Source organism: Synchiropus splendidus, chromosome 5 (genome assembly GCF_027744825.2).
Source record: "Synchiropus splendidus isolate RoL2022-P1 chromosome 5, RoL_Sspl_1.0, whole genome shotgun sequence".
Taxonomy (NCBI): Eukaryota; Metazoa; Chordata; class Actinopteri; order Syngnathiformes; family Callionymidae; genus Synchiropus; species Synchiropus splendidus.
This window is the reverse complement of record NC_071338.1, coordinates 16,180,710-16,199,385: the sequence shown is the minus strand read 5'-3', so window position 1 is coordinate 16,199,385 and position 18,676 is coordinate 16,180,710. Positions and strand designations below refer to the sequence as shown.

At 41.4% G+C, this 18,676-nt stretch overlaps 2 protein-coding genes across 5 annotated transcripts; both read right to left on the bottom strand.

Annotated features, from left to right (window-relative positions):
- Nucleotides 1-40: 40 nt before the first annotated feature.
- LOC128758892 (receptor for retinol uptake stra6-like) lies at nucleotides 41-8,903 on the bottom strand. Its single transcript, XM_053865361.1, has 17 exons — nucleotides 8,286-8,903; nucleotides 8,049-8,115; nucleotides 7,260-7,345; nucleotides 7,051-7,190; nucleotides 6,616-6,782; nucleotides 6,170-6,277; nucleotides 5,464-5,531; nucleotides 5,299-5,378; nucleotides 3,628-3,689; nucleotides 3,404-3,566; nucleotides 3,252-3,327; nucleotides 2,678-2,811; nucleotides 2,458-2,575; nucleotides 2,113-2,214; nucleotides 1,486-1,649; nucleotides 785-922; nucleotides 41-612 (listed from the first exon to the last, which is right to left on the bottom strand). Exons 1-17 carry the CDS (start codon nucleotides 8,396-8,398, stop codon nucleotides 353-355), a joined length of 2,046 nt encoding a protein of 681 aa, XP_053721336.1. The 5' UTR covers nucleotides 8,399-8,903; the 3' UTR covers nucleotides 41-352.
- A 1,072-nt stretch (nucleotides 8,904-9,975) lies between these two features.
- Nucleotides 9,976-13,787, bottom strand: nr2e3 (nuclear receptor subfamily 2, group E, member 3). Of its 4 annotated transcripts, none has more exons than XM_053865733.1 (9): nucleotides 13,719-13,787; nucleotides 13,480-13,613; nucleotides 12,656-12,803; nucleotides 12,183-12,286; nucleotides 11,798-12,091; nucleotides 11,546-11,724; nucleotides 11,216-11,456; nucleotides 10,986-11,091; nucleotides 9,976-10,440 (listed from the first exon to the last, which is right to left on the bottom strand). In XM_053865733.1, exons 2-9 carry the CDS (start codon nucleotides 13,571-13,573, stop codon nucleotides 10,308-10,310), a joined length of 1,299 nt encoding a protein of 432 aa, XP_053721708.1. In that variant the 5' UTR covers nucleotides 13,574-13,613; nucleotides 13,719-13,787; the 3' UTR covers nucleotides 9,976-10,307. The 4 variants fall into 4 exon arrangements, with proteins under 4 accessions (XP_053721708.1, XP_053721707.1, XP_053721710.1 ...); XM_053865735.1 differs by having other exon boundaries at nucleotides 9,977-10,440; nucleotides 12,656-12,800; XM_053865732.1 differs by having other exon boundaries at nucleotides 13,480-13,772.
- Between the last annotated feature and the right edge of the window lie 4,889 nt (nucleotides 13,788-18,676).

The window sequence follows — 18,676 nt, the reverse complement described above, 5'->3', positions numbered from 1 at the left end:
TTGACTGAAAAATCAAATTATTTACGACTGCAGCCTTTATTGGTCCTTCTGAATGGGAAAATAGCCTTAAGGCATCAGGCCAGCAGCAACACCAGAGCGAAAAATGATTAGCATACAAGAGAATAAACGTCACATTCTAGGACTGTAAATGATATCTTATTATCTTCATAACACCACGTTTTTGATCGTATTTAATTTATCTTACTGTCAACGTAAAACGGATGTATGAATTGCGTTAATATATTTGTTGTCCTCACGTCTTTGAAAAAACAGCTGTTCTATTTCTTCAACATGCACACACACGTTTTCAAATTCTGCACAGTAGATACAACCCATATTTTAGGCACAAGAGTCACTCGGTGGTGTCCTGAGTGGGCTGGCTCTCTGCAGGCTCCACAGTCTCGGCTGTGGTTTTCCCAGCTTCCCTCTTGCTGCCTTTCTTGGAGCTGCGCTTTGGGGTGCCGTTCAGGATGCTCTCTGAAGTCTGCAGGCTCTGGAAGTGTTTCCTGCAACCCAGCAGTGAGGGGTTGTTGACCAGTGTGTACACCAGATGCCAACGAGATCGAATCCGCTGACTGCTGGCCGCCTTGTTCGGTCTGTTCTCCTGGATCCCTGGAACAAGGAGAGTGGAGCCCATCAGGGAAAGACGTGAAATAACCAAAGCAGGAAGCAGAACTGGCAGTTCAGGTTTCAAAGGGACGTGCTGACGATGCATTGGTGACTAAAGACGGCAGCAAATCATTTGTATCTTTTCACCTTCTGTCTAGCAACAATCTCAACAAACCTTCCTCTGCGTCTCGTATCTTCTGTCCCACTCTGCCTCCCTCCACCATCATGTCCAGCAGGAGGCCACAGAAAGCCTTCATCACCGGGTGGGACTGGCTCACCTCCAACTTTAGGAAGCTGGTGTAGTAATGGTAGGCTGAAAATGGAGAGTGACTCAGTAAGCTTTGCAGAATGGCTCTTTGGATACCAAATTAACAAGTCAAAATATGTTCAGGTCAGGTCATAAGTGATTTGGGAAACACACACAGTCATTTTACATTTAATGCCATTCAAGAGAAAAATCAATACTGAAGCTGAGAGGTGTCATTACTATATAATGTTGCAAGCATGCAGCCAGTAAATATATTCTATGATAAATATGCAAACATATTTATTATATGAATGTATTATATTCCACATGGATAAGGAGAAAATAAGTAGCTAAGTACATTATACTAAATATATAAATTGGAAGGAAATTCCACTTTTATATGTTCAATTAAGACACAGATTAAATCAAAATATCTTTTTTGAGACCTTATCTTTGGTCCAGAAGCAAAACTATGGTGCAATAACATTGAATTAAAAGACCATTATATTCAAGTAATGGCGACATCACACATCAGTGACTAGCAACTAACATCAACTTACATTGGCGTATTGAAAACTGCTTTCACCTAACATTTACTTAGCTGAGGTTGAAAGTGAATACTTCCATACCAGGGTCGTAGGGTTCAGCCGTGCGGTGCAGAAGACTGATGTCCATACGGCCCAGGTGAATGATGTTGTAGAGAGCTGTAATAACCATCCGCCATATGCCCACGATCAGTCCAATGACGGTGTTAATGAGGAACAGCAGGTACGTCAGAAGAAAGAGACTCTCTCTGCAACACGAGCAGACAGTTACTGACAGAATAGACTGAAGGATACCAAACAAAAAAACATGCTCGGGTTACTATTTATCATTGATTCATTTAAAGTTAGAATCAATTGAGTTTTTGAGAATCTTTCAATCGCGTTTGTTTGCTGCAGTAAGTCATTGGTCGGTTCATCTTATGTGTTAGCTCAGCTAAGAAAGACCCAAAAAATAAATGCATTCTGAGTTGTGGGCCAAACAGGAAGAACACATACTGAAAGTCATTGTGTTTACATTGTATGACAGCTTTGACTGTTGCAGCATATTATGGCATTTGTGGTGGAAGTGCTTGTTACTGGGAGGCTAGTTGTATTTATGTCATTATTGAATCGTGTCACTAACCAAGCTGCAAGTACAATAGTAAAACTTTTATCCCAATAATCCTCAAATCCGTTCAACCTCACAATATTTTGTACATCAAACATGGCTACCTGTTGTGCAGGTCTCTGGTTCCAGCTTCTTTTCTGACAAACAAAAACTTAGCCGCCACGTGCTGGAGCCCGGTCACCAGGATCAGAGTGACCCACCCCGGCCTGGAGAAGAGGGTGAGGAAAACCTTTCATGCAAACATCAACCATTCTGCGTCCCTTCTCTCCCTTCTCAGCCATCTCCAGAGCTGAAGCTCAGTACAGTCACCTTCACCTGCTCCGTGGTGACTGTCCATATCCCTTCATCTTCTCTGACCTGCACCTCTAAACACTTGGTCCATTTTCTATTCTACAGACAAGAGGTCACCCCTGTTGAAGAAGATGAAGGTGTCGAATGAAACTACTCACCATGCCTTTCCCAAAATTTCAAAAACAAAAAGGTTTCGTCCATGAAAAACAGGGATGATGATGAGAAACACCAGGAACAGGAAACAAATGAAAAACACCACCGTCTGAATCGCCAAAGCTGTAAGCAAACACGAAAACCATTTTATCCTCTTGATCTTAAAATAATCCGTCAGCAATCTTATTTGAGACGATGACACTGGACACAGTGAAGCTCTGTTACCCAGACTGACGATGGCAGCCTGGTATCCAGTCAGACCCAGCCAACAGACCACGCCACTTTTTGAAGGACGAATTGTCTTCTGGCTGTTGTACAGACTGTAGACGTCCCCCTTGTATAGACCTCTGAGGTTGGTCCTATGGAATCACAAACAAGGTCGCCATGTGAGATGCTCACCTGCTGCAAAAGGCAAATCTAGGAAACTTGTTTTTAAAACTGTGGCAAGAAATCTGAGCGCACGGGAAACTCCTCCAAAATTCACTTAAGAAATGAATGCAACACAGCAGGTTGATTTGTACTTTTTCAATGCAAAAACATGCCTGTTTCACAGACTGTTGGATTAAAAAATGAATTATGATAAAATGAAAAATGGAACCAATTGTGCCTATATGACCTTCCTTAAATTGCAAAAATATTAAATTTTATAGAATATTAGAGAGTTGAAATGCTGCATTAGCAGCTTTGAAAAAGTACTTTTTTGTTTCATTTTTAATATGAAAAGATTTTTTATTTTATTTTATTTTATTTTTCCCTTGAAGTGGAACTAGACAAATCATTTAAGGAGTCATAACTGTACCTGTGAAGCACCAGGGACCTCATGAGCATCACCAGACTGATCACGCATGACAGGGTCATCGCACACAGGTAACACACTATAAAAACAGCAAAATCATAGCGTATAATCAACATGTATTATTTCATGTATTCTGACATCATGGAGTGACAAACCTTCCAACAACCAGGTGTAGAACGTTACAATCCTCACCACCTCCATCCGGTCTTCAGAGAGAACAACGCCAAAGCCCAGCAGCAGGAAGGCTATGTTTTCATCAATCCCGGCACGGACGATGTGAAGAGTCGGAACCACTGTGACCACCAGCAGCAAGGCCGTCTGACAGGAGAAGAACAGGATGAGAGATTTGCCTTTTAAAAAAAGAAGTGTAGGTACCTACATGATAGATGGCCATGAACGCCACCATTGTGGACACAGCGAGCTTGAGTGGGAAACGAAATGCTGTGAGGAAAGTGAAAGTTAATGTGGTGGTTAAGATGTATGTTATTTTAAAGTTGCCACTAGTTCTGGCAGGAGAATATCAGCGCATAAAATTGTCTTTTCTTATTCAGCGTCTGAAAGCCTGGGTTTGATTTTTGGATCTCTCTGCAGTATATATTAATGGGAATAGTGCAGACAGTTATTGTTGTTGTTATTGTTGGAATTGTTCGTGCTACTAATAAAAAAGTTATTTACAGATGGAGGAATGCTGACCGAGGGAGTGTGGCTGAATGTGCGTGAGAAAGAAGTTACAGGTGGAGTTCTAAGACGGGAGTGAAGCACACTGGAGGAGCAAACATTGGAACTCATTAGAGGGTCCAAGTTCAGACGGAGGAGGCTGCAAAGTAAGTCTTCTCCAGAGCTGGTCCTGATAAGAGGGACCTGGGTCCGGAGGAGGGGAGCATGCCTTGTGTTCGTTGCCATGGTTACGAGGGAGCCAGGGACCGGGACTGGCGTCAACGGCGGAGAACCAATCGGACGAGGACGACGCCCATGTAGAGAAACTTTTGTGTATAAAGGGTCAAGACCTCAGATAGTTTTTTTGTCACTCTACTGGACTAGTGCTAAGGCGAAGTCAGGTGTAGTTGCTGACCCAGAATTCTTCTTGTGCATTAGACTCCTCTGACAGGAAATACATTTCTTGAATATAAGTTGTTGGTTTTTTGGTAGTCATTCTCCCGAGTAAACAGACGCACGGAGATGTATTTCCATGATATATATATATACATTATAGACTGAAGGAAACAGGACTCGGAAACACTAATATTGGTGTTTTTCGCTGGTTAAGTGGAAAGAAATTGGAGCCATCCATCCATATGCTAGAGATTCTTTGGAATCCTTCAAGGCAGGGAGTCGCACCATAACAATACTGTTGTGAGGTTCAGTCAAGCCAACAACAGTAAAAATGTCACATTCATTTTGTTGCAAAAATATTACATAAGAAGGAGAAACTAGGAAAAGGCGCTAAAACAGCATGCCAATATATGATTCAATAATGTTTTTGTTGCTATATTAATTTATTTTACGCACCTGTTTTTTCAATAGAAACTGTAATTATGAGAAGGAATTTCCCCACTGTGGGACGAATAAAGGTCGTTGTAATCTAATCCAATGTGGTCACAGATTGAAGGGTCAACATGTAACTCATAACTCATCTTAAAACGTAATATGACTATAAGTAAATACGGAGGAAAACACAAAGATGAGGGTGAAATGCATTCTATTTGGAATTCAATAAAAATGAACAATGAAAAAAGTACTATGTCATTGGTTTTACTGTAACTTTATGGGCTGAATAAGAACAGGCAAAGGGCCAGATGTGGACCCCAGGCTGCACTTTTTATTGGCATGTTAATCCTTGTGTTGTTCATGTACGCAGTGGAAAAACACGTGGCAAGCCTGGTTGATTTGGCCAAGAGATAGTATGGAGATGGAAAATAAAGTGGGACCTAAATAGAACCTTGAGGAACACCACAGGTGAATTTGGCTGAAGGTGACTTGTGAGAACCAAACTGAAAGCTTAAATGTCATAGACGTGACCGAACGCTCAGCTAACATGACATATACTCACCTTTTTCTGGGAGATAGATGTAACTTTTTGGAACGTCAAGTATTCTTTCTGCCAATGACTTCTTGCCTGGAGTGGACGAGCTGCCGATTTCAGAACAAGTCGAGCATGTTAGTGTTGCATCATATTGACCTGAGCAGTCCTGACTGACCGGTGCCAATCGTTTACCTGCTGGTTGAGGGCTTCTTCTTGAGAAGTGACTTGACATAGCTGGAGTAGTAGCTGCTGTCAAGGTCCTGCGTGCACAAATGTGCAGGCGAGCAGTAAAAAGTTGCATCATAATTCATGTTCATGTTTTAATTCATGCTTAACATCGCCATAATTTCAAATGAGATCCAAGTAGTTTCATATGCAAAGCATTTGTGGGAATATTCTCCACTGTTAACATTGTGAAGAAACATTTGTGTTAGTCAGATTGACAAAAAGACTTGAGCAGAACCAAGTTAATAGTCATCTACAAATTCTAAACAACAAAGTATGAACACTGCAGTCTTTGTTGGTCATGAACCTCTAGAGGGCCACTTCAAGTGACTTGAGTTTGACACATGAGCTGGAAGATTACAGTATAATTATGTATCATTAAGGTCTGATGTTTGATGAAATTATATTAGAAGTGAACTAAATGAAATCAATCTAAAATCCACTGTTTATTATTTTGTGTTTCTGGATCTTTTTATCGCGTGAACATAATCTTGACTGGAGGAACAACCGCTTGATTCATGGACAAATTCCTGCTGCGTCTATAATCTGTTAAACTTGTTAAACCGCCTGTGATCAGTGCAAGCAGCTTATTGTCGTGTAATTACAAAACAGTTGACATTCACATGCTACGCATCTACAAATACACATTCTCTTCCATGACATTTGTCGTCACCTCGTCGTTGTTGGATCCTTTGATGAAGAGCAAACCGTACTGCACGCAGATGAAGGCCAGACAAACCAGCTGAGGGAGACTGGCCAGCAGCAGGTAGAACTTGTGGATCTGCCAAGGGAGAAGCACTGGTTTAGACATGAATCAGATCATTTATATATGGGACAATTTGTGTGTGCTGAGGACGCCCTTTCAATTCATGTGGATTGTTTGTGTTTGTGTGTTTTTTATTGTATGCTTTCTTTATCTATTATTATTATTATTATTATTATTATTGTTATTATTGTTATTATTATTATTATTATTATTATTATTATTATTGGTGGAATCCTCACTGACTCACTTGACAATAATGTTCTGATTCTGATTCTGGTGCTGATTCTCATGTGGTATCTCTCTCCCTGTCGACCTTCAGCATGTGATGTGCAACAACATGTGACACTACAGACCTCTGGCGTCTTGGGACAGTCGAACTTCTGCCAGAGCAGGACCGCGAAGTGAGTGAAGGAAAGCAGCGATCCAAACACGTAGCCGGCTTTATGCTGCAGTGTGCTGCAGGCCACCAGGGGGTAGTAGAAAACAGGGTAGTAGAAGATCGCAATAATCTTCATGAACTCTGGAATGAAAAGTTGGAAGTTGATCAGCTGCGACTCAATAACCCACGCACTTCCCCCACGGTTGGAACAGTTCTCTTTTTTTTAAGATAAGAAATGCTAATAGTATTTGTATATACATTTTTAAATATTAAACAGATCACAGACTTTTCTGTGAGAAATCATCATAAGATATTTTCATGTTCAACGTCTGTTCTATAAGTGTAATATACATTTTATTTTATTTTATTTTTGGGTTTTTTTTAAATCATAAACAGCAGTGAAAGCTACCTTTAATTTCTACCGGCGTATCTTTGGAGAATGGCAGAGGGTCCGGCGCAATCACCAAGACCGCCAGTTTACTGAAGACTAGTCCGAAAACAGCCATTACCACGCCTTTGTTTTGAGTCTGATCCAGGAAGTTTGTGGGGCTGTGGGACACAAACATATTTGAGTTACTCCTCAAACTTGGGGACTTTGTAGGCGCCCAGATTCAACACCTGAAGATGCTGGATGATCCTCTGGTGAATCCCTGGAAGACCTTCTTCTTCCTCACCACCGCGGCCAGGATCAACATGATGAGGAGCTGAGAGGAACAAGTATCAATACATGACTTTAATTTTAATGTTTCATGTTAAACAGTTTAATGCTAGGAAAAGGGTGTCTGTCAATCTTGAATATAGGAAGAATAGATGTTCATTATCTCATTCAATTCACAGACTAATGATTTTTAAGTCCCTTTCTGTTCGTCTGTGGCCCTTGAGTTTGCATGCAGGCTGGAACCAACCCTCGACCCCTGACCCATCACAACAGGTGAGGAGGAGCGTTAACATCAAAACTTCTGCAAGCAACTCAAGAATTATAAGTAGTTGATGAGAAACTTAATGTTGTGGTCTTAACACCGAGAACATCGACGAGAACATCGACGTGACACTCTTGTCTTGGTTTCCTCCTTCTTTCATTCTTATAGCTTAAGCTAAAGAAAAATATTATTACCATGCAATGGATTTGTAAAGAATATTGATTATTTCTTTATTTATTGTATAGATTTTGTAGAAAAAGATGAAATAATATAAAATTGCAAAAACCCTTAATAGTTATCGTATATATTATTTATGATTTCTGAGTTTTATTTAACATTTATTTTAAACATTTTCACTGTCAGAGGGATATGTGGATTATGTCTGTGCCCAAAATGAAAGAGTAGAACAAACCTTTTGGAATAATAATAATAATAATCTATAAAATTCAGTATAATGGTTGTAAGTCCTTGGAAGGCAGTTACTTACAGATATGGGCAGGATGCAGGTGTGGAACAGCCTGTCTTCTGCTAGTGGATCACATGGTGGAATAATTCTGGTGAAAATAAGGGTGGATATAAATTGATTTTATAAATGTGACTCTGAAAATATATTCAAAATCCACAAAAGAATATAAATCATTAAGCAATCTTAACCGAACATCTAGAAGCAGCGTTCACTGAGACACAAATAAGTGCTTCATGTCAATAAGATTATGATACTCACTCTTTGGGAGGTTTGGTTGGCTCTGCGTTGTCCGAGTACCAGTCAGAATAGTCATAATACGAATATTCAAAAGGTTCCAGTTCGACTTTGCTGCTGTTCACGGTGGCTGGCATGGTGAAGCAGGAGGAAGAAAGTTTCTCTGACTCTGCTGCTGCTGGACTTTGGTTGAATTTCTCCCACACATTCCAGTCCCCCTCAGCAGGGAGGAGATTTAGGCTTCAACATGATTTTGTCAGAGAGGATGTGGACTCTCTGCCTCTACGCCTATTAATAGATCATAGTGCAGAATTCAATCGAAGAGCCACAATTCTAAACTCTCTCACAAAAAAAAAACAAAAAAACAAAAATGAAACAGCATTTAACACCTGGTTTTACCAACTTCCGCTCATGACTTGTCAGGACACTCTTCTCCTTGATGACCTGTCTTGTTTCACATGTCATAACATTTGATGTTATTTCATGTTCCAGGCTTTAAACTGTGATTGAACTATGAAGTTTGTTAGACTTTCTTGTGTTCTGTTAAGGGTCGACTGCAATTTGCGCGCCTGTTACCTCAAAGCCTAATCTTATAATAAGATGAGGACAGAAACACAGCAGGCTTTGTGTAGAAAGAGCTGGAAAAAGGGCCACAGTGTGAATGCTGATTATTAACACACGTGAAGAAAAGGCTGTTTGGAATCTTTGTTTCATCACAAGGATTTTAAAAAAACTGAAGATAAAGTGGGCAGAAACATCAAAGGACGCCTATTGGAACTTTTAGTAGAACTTATTTCTGTCAACTTTTCACAACAGGTTTCATTTTTGTTTGATGTTTGAATTGACAGTCTGGTCCACATATCTTTGAAAAGCGTGGTTGCCCCAGGGTAAAACGTCAAACGCTTCTGAATCATCTTTTCTTAGTTTGCTTCAATGATCCTGTTAAAATAACACACCCTTCCACATCATCCCCTCTTTCTTGCCACATACTTCTGTAGCTTATCTCCATCTTGCCCCAATGGGGTGAATATGGTTTGTGTCCATCCCTTGACACTCTCAGGCAGCCATTTCACCTGAAGTCTAAGTACCAGCCAATAGAAGGGCTGCTCCTCTGGTGACACCCAACAGCTGGTTTGAGTCTAGGCTCTTGTATGTATGTATGTCTAGATAGATAGATAGATGATCTTGACTTTCTCTAATGAAAGGAAATGTGTGAGGAATACAATCTGATGACTGAGGAACCTTCTCACCATGGAGTTGGAGAGTACGTATGTATAGTTCCCCCAAAAAGATTGTCCCAAGTTTATCCAGTATTTTCACATTTGTTTTTCTTTTGTGCTATGCTGTGCTGTCTTTTCCTTCCTGTATCAGGGACGTGGTCTGTCACCAAATGACAGTACAGCAAAAGCGCAATTGTGATTCCTGTCCAGTGTCTTGCAATCAATCTCCCACACGAGGTGTAACATACGACTATATAAACTTTCATCAAAACCATCCTTTACTGGACATTCTGACGGCACTGAAATGTTCACAGAAGTTTACTCTGGAGGGATGGATTTTGAGCAGGATTTTGCTGGTGATCCGTGGTGTTTCGCAACTTGTACTAGATGTTTTGAGAAGTGCACTTGCTTTTTTGCCAATAGTAATGATGATTCAAGAAATGTACCGAAGCAGTTGAGGAAAGCTGTAATAAATAATACAGTATAATAATGAAAAGAGGAAATATCAAATCATCATTTTATCAACAACAATAGTCATTCACGTCAAACACAGGCTGAGAAATGTACAAATCTTCCTCCAGCTCCACAAACATTTTTCATGAAAACACAAAACGTAGTGACTGAAACAGAATCAAAAAACAAATTCTAAACATGATGCGTGTTATCATCATAGCAAGTGCATTTCCTGGGTGTAAAGTAGAAACAGAGAAAATAAAGTGGCTTAAACAGCATGCAGAATCTCTGGTGTCTTTCACACAGTACGAAGCAAGTATGGTTCCAAACATGGATATTATGGTTGACTGCCTGGGATTCTGGGTGATGGGGGTCAGTTCTTGAACATGTCACACAGGAGTTTCTCCATGGGAGTGTTTCCGATGGTTCTGTGGAAGAACAGCAGCTCGATCCGCTCCGAGTTCACAAAGCGCAGAGAGGGAAGAAGGAGCAGCAGCTTACCAAACCTGGATGAGCAAAGACAATGTGAAGATGTGAACAGACGCTGAACTGAACAGTAGTGTCATTTTTCATGACAGTCACAACCTACTGTACGTTTCTTTCAAGCATGTCATTGTATTTTCAGATTTCTATCAGCCTCTTAAAATGTGCCAGATCATTTAGATGTGAGATTTACTTCAAGAGCTGCTTGGTTCCTCGCCCTACTTCTTTTTAACTGTAGTTGGAGAAAAGGATCACCTTAAAATTGCATTAGTTTCTTTGCTGGGAATTTTCCTAAATGTAGTTGGCACAACATTAAATGGAAACATAATTTTAAAATGAAAAAAGATTGTAATGAAAAATGAATCAAACATTTCCATTGCATCATTATATTACATTTAATATATTTATAGAAAAAAGTCATTCATGTGTCTGATAAACCAATGTCAATAGGATGAGGTAATAGTAATATGACATTTGGAAGTGAGAGAAGTGTGGATCCCTATTTTATAATGACGAGTCAGTATTCAGGTGTTGTGTATCTCAGCTAACATACAGTGGCGTCCTTTACCTGGCTGGTTGACTGGGGTAGTGTGAGCGGATGTGCTGTCCAAGCATGACATGAGACTGATCCTGAAGGTTCTCCACTTGCTCTGGATCTTTCAGGCCTCGAGTCTCTGAGGAACATGATCATGGGTCAACATTTATATACATGTGTTAAAACAGGGATAAAATGTTATTTAAAAATGATCTGTATAACTTATGGAATCAACATAAAAGGGGTGGCTTTTGACTCCTCACCTGGCTTGAAGAGCACAATCGCCTTTAGGCATGCAAACTCTGTGGGATCCACAGCGAGGGCTTTGAAGCGGCTGAAGACCTCCTGCAGGAGACGCAGGTCCAGGCCGGTGTAGCTGGTCTTACTCTGCATGCCGGGGCAGAGGTCAGGGAGAGAGAGGAGGGGGCAGCTTTCCAGCGGGAGCGACCACTGGATGGCACAGAGCAGGAAGAGCTCACTCCACGCCTCCTCCAGCAGGATCACCTGACAGGTTGGTGACAAGACTGGATTTAAGATCTTGAGGATCTGGGACGTGGTAACAGCTCAGGCAATGAAGCATTTGGCCAGCTCACCTGATCTCTGAAGGGCAGGTTGGAGAACACTGGCAGGTTCTTCGCCCATTTGACAGACATGAAGAGGAGCCTGGCTGAGGTCTCGTACACGTTTTCAGTGCTGGACGGGTACACGGCCATGTGGTACTCTGAAGACGCTCGCTCTGGCTCATTACTTGTCACGTCGATGTTCTCATCAACTGTTGAAGAGTAAATGTATTCTCAGAAGAGACGACAGGTTTCAAGTCACCTTCATTCAGACGTCCTCCTCACCGTCCTCGGGCTCCAGCTTGGCGCAGGTCTCTGCTGTCATGAGGCTGGCCATGAAGCGGTGGTTGTTCTGGGGACTGATGCAGCGTTGGGAGGCCACGGAGGAGGTGATGTTCATGGACGAGGTGATGTGGGGCCACGTAATGACGGAGCCAGTGGAGGAAGAAGACGAGGAAGAGGATGAGGAGGACGATGTGGGCTCTCGTGTCGTCGCCAGGTGGTCCTTCTCCGGGTCTACGTCGATGGAGTCCAAGCGGACCTGAGCGGTGCTGCGGGGCTGCCGTTCATTTTGAACAGCTGCGTGCAGAAACCCAGAAGAGATGTCGAGAGAGACGCGTCAGACCTCTCAGTTCAGTCGCTGAACTACAGTCTGAAGGTGGAGTCTCACCATCTTTGTTCATCCCGGCCTGCAGGCACTTCTTCAGTCGGCAGGCCTGGCACTGGTTGCGATGAGCTTTATCCACAGGACACATTCCTGTCCCAGCTTGACACCTGCGGACACGGCAGCGCACCTTCACTGAAATAGCTCACTCAACACAGAGTAAAATGTTTTTATCTGAATCCAAATAATTAAGAGTCATTTTGGTGCATATAATGCTAAAATAAACTTTGTGTTTTAAAAGAAAGTTTCATTGTGGATGATGGCATTTTGAGCCAAACATGTAGCATTAACTTGAATTTGAACATTATTTTAGATAGTTTTACTTATTGAGTTAGACAAGACAATGTCCATCAAATTTTTCGTACTTTATTATTTCATCTTTCATTTGTTTAAGATACTGACACTCTTAACGGTAAAATGTTACTACTTTTGATGCAACAAGTGAGTTAGGAATATAGTGGATTCGTGTTTGAACATACCTGTAGATGAGTCTCCTCCTGACGCTGCGTTTGAAGAACCCGCTGCAACCGTTGCAGGCATAGATGCCGTAGTGTTTCCCGCTGCTGGTGTCTCCACACACCTTACAGACCAGCACTGGACTCAGGGCTTTGCCCGGACTCTTGGCTGCTGGTCACAAAGGGGGCAGGTCAGTTATGATGGTATTGTTTCATACGTGTGCCTGCCATCTGCAGCCCGGCATGCAGACTCAGCATAACACTAGTTCATACAGTAACAGCAGCTGTGGCCCAAACATACAGGTCTACTGGTTTTTAAATCAAAAGTTACTGCTGAACACAGCTTAAACTCCAATAGGAATTAATAGTATACATATTTAGGTTGTTTAACGTAGTTTTGTCAACTTAATAAAGTTCAAAATCAAGTCTGTTAAAACTTTGCTTCTAATTATAAACTTGTCTATTAAAGATAGAAACAAAAATGTAGCTTCCTAACTTTTTGTTGAGCTCAACTAGTTTGGAGAAAAATAAAACATCTTTCTATTAGAGTCTTTTGATTTGTATTAAGTGCGTTTTTGTAAAGTTATGCTTAAGTTTTAAAACTTGATAAGTCAGATTGTGGTACCTACCTTTCTTCTGTGGCAGTTGTGCGTTAACACATTTGTAAAAGTGAAAACTTTTAAATTGATTCTAGTCTGCAATACAATTCCTTCCTATATTAATAATAATAATAATAATTAATTAATCTTTTAATTCTTTTTAAAAATATGTTTAATGAAATAAAAGTAACGCTATCCCGCTGATCTCTCCATCTACAAACATTGTTTCTCTTTACACGATGCTCTCACCTCCTCGGCTGTCGTCTGTTCCGCTGCTCCCAGTCGAGTCTGTGGGTGACGACGAGGGTCTCATGGGAATCTTGGACAAGTGGTCCTCCATCATTTTGCACTTTAATCAAATTTTTGTTTCAAAAAGTTTCGTCCTGAAAAGTAAAGAAAAAGTTGTTTCTGGTGAATCCGGCTGCAGAGGAACTAGTGAACTGCTGCGGTGCAGGTGGTCTGGGCTCCTGCCATCGACTCCAACTCACACTTGTTGCTGGGGTCGTGTGTCCTCCCACCAGTCGTAAGGGACCGTCACTGTCTGTGGGTGCTCCTCTGTGGCAGCTCCTCAAAAGGGAGCCCAGTGGGGCGAGGGGGGGCGAGTGAGGCTCGGGGGGGTGTGTGGATTAGAGCCAAGCGCTGTGTAAGCAGCATGCTTCTTTGTCATCCTCTTAATCTTAACTGTTCATCTACTGGATCAATCAGTCACATTGCCGCAATATTCTCGAGCTACGACCTCAGTAGAGACAACAACAGTATCAGACAACATTGGCAGGGTTTATGTTCGTATTTACCTGCTTGGGTTTGTCCCTTTTTCCCACCGTGGAGCTGTCGCTCAGTGTTCTCTGGCCGTGTATTTGATCTGTGAGATTGGCTCCCAACTTAAATACAGCCAAGTGCTTGCTTAAGAGATGTCCATTAACATGCAGCCTGTCCAGAGTGACGGGTCACAAGTTCAAGCAATAGAGTTCTGAATGATCCCTAATAATGTGACTGATCCATCAGGGGTACTTATTTATTATTAATGATGGAGGATTATCATAATGTGTGATTGACATATGTGTGGTGTGGCTGCACTGAGTGTCCAGGCAGAGGCTCCATTTTTCAAGGCCTTTTACCGTTGCTATCATCAGACAAGGTTATTTGACCATCAGAATTATTCACATTAGAAACTTAACTGCTCCAAACAGCCTCATTCATCTCCACCAGCCATCAAGTCAATACTGTCTACATCACTGACTTGGGTGCTACTGGCGCGGTGAAACCAGACAGGACATTTTGTTTATTGGCTGAAAGGGTGAAAATGAAAGAGCCATATTTTGACCAACGCAACACACAACCTGTGTGACGTCATGCATTGTATATTCAAGGTACACAATCGACTTCAGCCTGTTGTTTTGTTCCATAGGAATTCAAGTTCATCAACAATCTTAAGTCAGTTGGTTTCAGTTTCATGGATTGATTGGTCCAGGCTGGTGCTCATTTGACTGAACCCAGAGTTGGACAAACATTTCTCAGATGGATTTCCAGCTCCTTGATCTGCTTCATAGAGGCCCTCTCCTTGTCCTCTCCACTGTTCAGAAGTAATGATGAGTCTGAAAAGGCCATAGTTTCTCCACTCCTTCTCTCGGAAGACACACAACACAGTTAAACATGTGAAGTGAGTGGATAAAAATTACTGCGGTTGTAAGTCAACGCAATCTTTAGCAGATTTTTTTTGCCAACAGATATCAATATGAAAGTGACACCACATACGGTTGTTCATGAAACCTGCAAAGAAAGTGTGGAAATGATGGCACCGACTGTAAACGGTGGCACTGACGGACTTTGTGGAGCGTAACTGTGGAGAAGATCTTGTTGCATAGTGTAGGCTTCAGTGTGTGATATTTGTGAACAGCTGAATGGAGTCACAGCCATCAACCATGAATGTAGTCTTGGCGCTTTCAATGCTAAACAGAACAGTTCCAGCCATTTTCTATACTGTAAAATAATAAAATAAATAAATAAAAATATCAAAATATTTGTTTAAACTCCGATTTGCTCGAATTCTGAGACGTTCGAAAACTGAGGTACCACTGCATTTAAATTTTAGACATTTGAATCTGAAGAAAAGCTATTAAAGATGAGTGCTGCAGAAATAAAATGCACAAGGGCCCCTTTAAACTGAAGTATCGAGTCAGTAATAGCATTAAATGGGATGAGGAGTCGAACGCACACATTCAGTGGTAGATGTGGCGATGACAGGGGGTAGTTGGAACGGACTGTTCAAATGTTTTCAAATGGAACGCAACAAAATAGCTCATCCCAACGCCAGACCAAGTCAACTTTGCACCTTATGGGTCTTTGAAATGACATCAGTGATTTCAGTTGAAAAAATATGAAACTATTGCGTCACTCTTTGACACTAATGTTCTGTATGATTTACCACTTAGTCCAAACTGACCGAAAGGCTTTGCCGAATCTGAGCCTGGTCTAAGTTGAAGATTTGCACAAGAGCAAATTTCATGTCAGAGTCAGCGACTTCCTTGCCCACAACAACAAGACCCCCACCATAATTGGAAAAACAAAGTGGAAAGCAGTTAAGTAGATTAGAGTTTGACCACATTTTGTCTGCCTGGGCACCAGAAGACTTTGGGGGGAAGAAACACAATTAGCTCAAAAGATTAAAAGAGCAGTGAAGACACACTTCTTGCGGGCATCTGCAGCCATATGGTGGCTACTCTCTTCATCCCTGACCACCACACTGTTGACCTTTGCAGTTAATTAGTCTGGTGGGGTCACTGTTGGGCAGCTCTTCTGCATGGATTCACACCATCACGCGGCCGTCACCGATCCAGCCATTTAAACCACCTGTGGTTCATCGACACGAGTCAGAGGGGTAGATAAAGTGGAGCAAAAATATAACACCAGACATCAAAACGTGGTCACTTCTAACTGTCATCAGGGTTATAAGTCGCTTCAAATCATTCTGAATTTGAAATGAAATAGTAATAATAATAATTGAAATAGTGACAGAGTTCAGGAGGGGTTTGAGTGATGTCACCTCGAGAAACATAAAGAGTGTTATGGCAGTGGTATGTGTGTTAAACAGTGGGACGAGAATACATCATTAGAGACAAAGCAACAAAGACACCAGGAAGAATTTACATAACTAAAAAGCAAAAATAAAAAACACAAATTAAGATTTGTATTTTTACAAAACAGTAAAGTATCAAGGGTATATTATTAAATTATGAAATGAAATGAGATTATGTTCAGTTCGAATTCTCTGTGAGACTGTCTGGACATGGAGCCATGTCTTTGGTAAAATGAGAAAGAGATTTATATTTTCAATGACTGCAGTAACAATGATATATGCATTATGTAATTCACAAAACATTTGTTTTGATTTTTTTTTTTTTAACGTTTTGGAGAGGTCATGAAATGGACCCTACCAAGGAAACTGGTTCGTAGAAGGTGATTAAATATGATAATATTTGATGTATTATTGTTTGAATCTGGAGCTGGTAAAACCAGCTTGCCAGTTTTGGGAGAGACAGGGAACATGTCATTGAGGTGCCAGTAAAAGAAGAAGAGGAAGGCATCCATTGTGGTTCACAGATGTCATGAAGGAGGACAGGAAGAAGCTGTGGAAACCCCAGACAGAAGATGTGAAGAGACACAGTCGCCCAGGTGCGTACAGCGCGGCGTGGTGCAGAGGTGATGACAGGGCAGGCAGACACTCTCCCAGTTCTTGTGCGCTGCGTCTCAGACAGAAAAGCGGGTTTAGCAAATCGCCCAATAAAGACTTCCTCTCTCATGTGTGGGCCACTTTTCTGATGCTCATAAAACCCTCACAGTGGTTTACGCAACTCATTTAACAGAAGTTAGACCTCCACTGATGGACTTCACAATAAGAGCATAATAAAGAACTGAACTGAACCTGGACTGTAATGATCATTGATGTCAGAGTGACAAGCACTGACTGACACTATTGGTTTCTGTTGTGTCCTATTCAGCGTAGCAATTTTCATTCTTCATATTTTCCTTATGTTTCACATTCTTGTTTATTTTTTTACATATTCTTCGCCGGTAATTTGTCTTTTTAATTCTTAATAAATTGTTTTTGGGTTTTTTTTTTCATGCTGATCTCATACAAGGGTGAGTTGGCGCTGTAAAAAAATCTAACTATCCAGTAAATCCCTGTCCAGTTTGTGGATGTTGGGTTCAACATAAGGCAGCACACACACATGCGAAGGCTTCGGTCAATACACAACTAAAGCAACAGACAGCAGCAGACAAGTGCTGCGTATTTGACTAACAAGCTGGTAATTCTCAAATACGCCGGGAAGCATGAGGCCGGGTAATAAAAACCACGCCAGGGTGGGAATTAAACAAATCAGACTAAAGCTCATAAAGTCCCAGCTTCATGTTTAATTCAGCTTATTAATATGAGCCTTTAAATATGTCATGAGGTAAGAATTATTGCTGATGTTTTATTAATAAAACTTCACAGACAGCGCAGCGGTTATCGCACGGACATTTGCACAGATGATTGAAGAATCCTGAGGACCATGTTTGAAGAAACAACACGCATGTCTGGAACCTGATGGCAGCAGTGTGACACTTTACATAATGAGAATAATCCCTGGAACTCAGTGACACCATCAAGATGAGTTTTAGTTGAAGACTTGCTGACACGAGCGGGTCCATAGATTATGCCAAGACAAATAGATTAACAGTCTAATATTAGGACTCATGGAATAGCGGGATGGGTTACGCAACGTTATGAACGTAATAATGCACTTAATGTCTATTGCTAAGTCCTGGCTCGCCATGGTAGCCACCGAAGTGAAGGCCCTGGCTTCAGGTCACGATAGAGGCGACGCTGGATTTGAGGTATTCTGTATTCCGAGGTATTCTGTATTCTGTATATATATATATATATATATATATATATATATATATATATATATATGACAATAAGCCGCTACCTTTTTGTCGCGGTCTCCACCCTGTGGCTTATACAACAGCACGGCTAATATATAGATTTTTTCAGGTTGAAATCAGAGGCTTTTTTTCCCTCTTGAAACACTCAAAATGCGTCGTTTTCGCCCGCGTGTCCAAATCTCGGTCAACAGAGTCGATCTCCTGGAGGTCTGGACTCGAGAAGCAGCCGCTGAGACTGGCAGTGATGTTGGAACTTTGGGCACGCGGGCGAAAACAATGCATTTTGAGGGCTTCAAAGTGAATGAAAGATGTGAGACACTGTCTTGAGATGAAGTGCGTTTGGCTCAAAAGTCAGACGTGAACACAAGCGAGTCGGGTTTTGGCTGCGGACTTGATCGCACACCTTGTCTGGATAAATCAATACAGTCCATATTACGCATCTTGTTTCTGCTAGTTCCTCACTCTCGATGCTGAACCCTGTTTTCAAAGCTAGTTTTGAAAAGCGTTTTCCAGCCGG